At 45.3% G+C, this 1,788-nt stretch overlaps 1 protein-coding gene across 1 annotated transcript in view; it reads right to left on the minus strand.

Moving 5' to 3' along the window:
- The window catches only part of PDGFRA (platelet derived growth factor receptor alpha), a 31,742-nt gene extending 31,518 nt beyond the window's left edge, over nt 1-224 (minus strand). The window contains exon 1 of the mRNA XM_021701699.1: nt 176-224. Within this exon, the coding sequence (XP_021557374.1) occupies nt 176-224 (49 nt within the window). The remainder of the gene's footprint in view (nt 1-175) is intronic.
- Nucleotides 225-1,788: the final 1,564 nt, after the last annotated feature.

Raw genomic sequence — 1,788 nt, forward strand, 5'->3', positions numbered from 1 at the left:
AGCAAAGGGAACTGAAGGCTTGTGGTCATTCTAGGTAACTTCTCAACATTTTCGACTTCCCTCCCCTCTCTTGGACTGTGTTTGCAGAGTGCAAGGAATACACTCCCAGAGCACAGAACTTAGAAGGCAAGGGTTCCCCCAGAACAGTGAAGTCGGAGAATATTGGGATCCTTACCTGTGAGGAGACAGCCTAAGATCAGGAGGGCCAGAAGGGAAGTCCCCATCGTTCTGGAAAACTGGAAAATCAAGCGTCAAACAGAAGCAGTGTTAGCCAATAAAACCACCGGGGAGCCTCGCTCCTTTTGTGCTTTGCAACATGGAAAACATTAATAGCATCATTTTAGTCGAAAATACCTCGCTTTAAGATTCATGGTTAAAGCAGTTAAGATACCTAAAAAAGAATCCCATAGCCCAACGGGACCCCAAGATCATGACAGGAGCCATCTGAAGCTGAAACTCTTTTGGATTGCACGCAGCTTTCAAATTCCAAAAAGTCTGGCTTTTATGGTCTCAGAATGCATCCGAGAGTATAAGAGAACTGTTCCTTTTAATCCATTGAAATGAAGAATGTGAAAAACAAGCACACACGTATTTACTCAACTTCCAAACTGGAGCTATTTTCGCTCAAAATAGGTTGTCATTTGCTTTGTGTTTCGCTACAGAGAGTATGTGAAGTACGTGAAACTCAACCACTACCTTTGGAAAAGATGCTTGGGCTACAACAAGTATCTTTTTATTGACAAGCCATTCTGATCTTGAGTTTTTGAAAGTCAAAACCAATGTCAATTGGAGGACATCCCTTTGCCATGCACGGGCCCCTAGTAGGCTCAGGACCCACTGCACTCACAGTCGGGCTGACCAAGGTAGGGGAGCCCAGGGCACAGGCGTGGAAGGAGCAGTGAAAAAGGTGAGGCAGGGAGAAGAAACGGGGAGAAAAATATGCCTAAATGTCCGTGTTTGGGGGGATGCGGTAAACCACCCAATAATATTCAGTAGAGACCTGGAGAAACCAAGTCTTTGACTCCAATTGCCCGCTGCAAAATCTGAGGAATGAAAGAGAAGTGGAGAGAGACTGAAACCAAATGGCACAGGACACAAGCAGGGAAAGGGAGGGAAAATTAAGAGGGACCCAAGGAGCCCCAAGGTGAAGCCATGGAACAGTCTATTCTGGTCAATCCCATGAAAAGGCCCCTTTTTCCTTATCCGTTTCTTTTCTTGCGCATCCCCACTCGCCTTATTTTATCTCCTCCCCATCACTTCCCACGTGAAGTCACTGATTTCGTGATCTGACTGAAGTCAATGAAAGACCTGCACCCAGGCTTACAGGTGTGGACGCTGCGAAGCACCCAAGTTTCGATTGGAGAAGTCCCACAGAGGGGCCCCTGGGGGGGTGCAAGCTTTAGAATATCCCATTAAAAAAATGACCTAAGCCTTTTTCTGGGATGTCCTGGGTCCCTAACTTGCTCAAAACCCCAACACATGAAATGGAAAGACTTCATGGGATTTAATTTTTTCCATCACTAGCTTTGGAAACTAAGATGTGTGTTCATCATTCTTGAGTAAACTGGCCTAAAACAAACAAACCAAGAAAACACAGTAAAAAAAAAAAAAAGAAAAAGAAGTTCCATGTATGCCTGTGGTTAGCCTCTGATCATGCATTTTTGCTTTCAGGTGGCCCATATGTACAAATCAGATTTCTGCTTCATTGAATTCTACTGGGAAAATGGAGCAGGAAGACAGAGTGAAAGGCAGAATGCTGGCAATGGTGGGGGGGGAGGGGGAGGGTTG

The sequence above is a fragment of the Neomonachus schauinslandi genome, chromosome 2 (assembly GCF_002201575.2).
Source record: "Neomonachus schauinslandi chromosome 2, ASM220157v2, whole genome shotgun sequence".
Classification (NCBI taxonomy): Eukaryota; Metazoa; Chordata; class Mammalia; order Carnivora; family Phocidae; genus Neomonachus; species Neomonachus schauinslandi.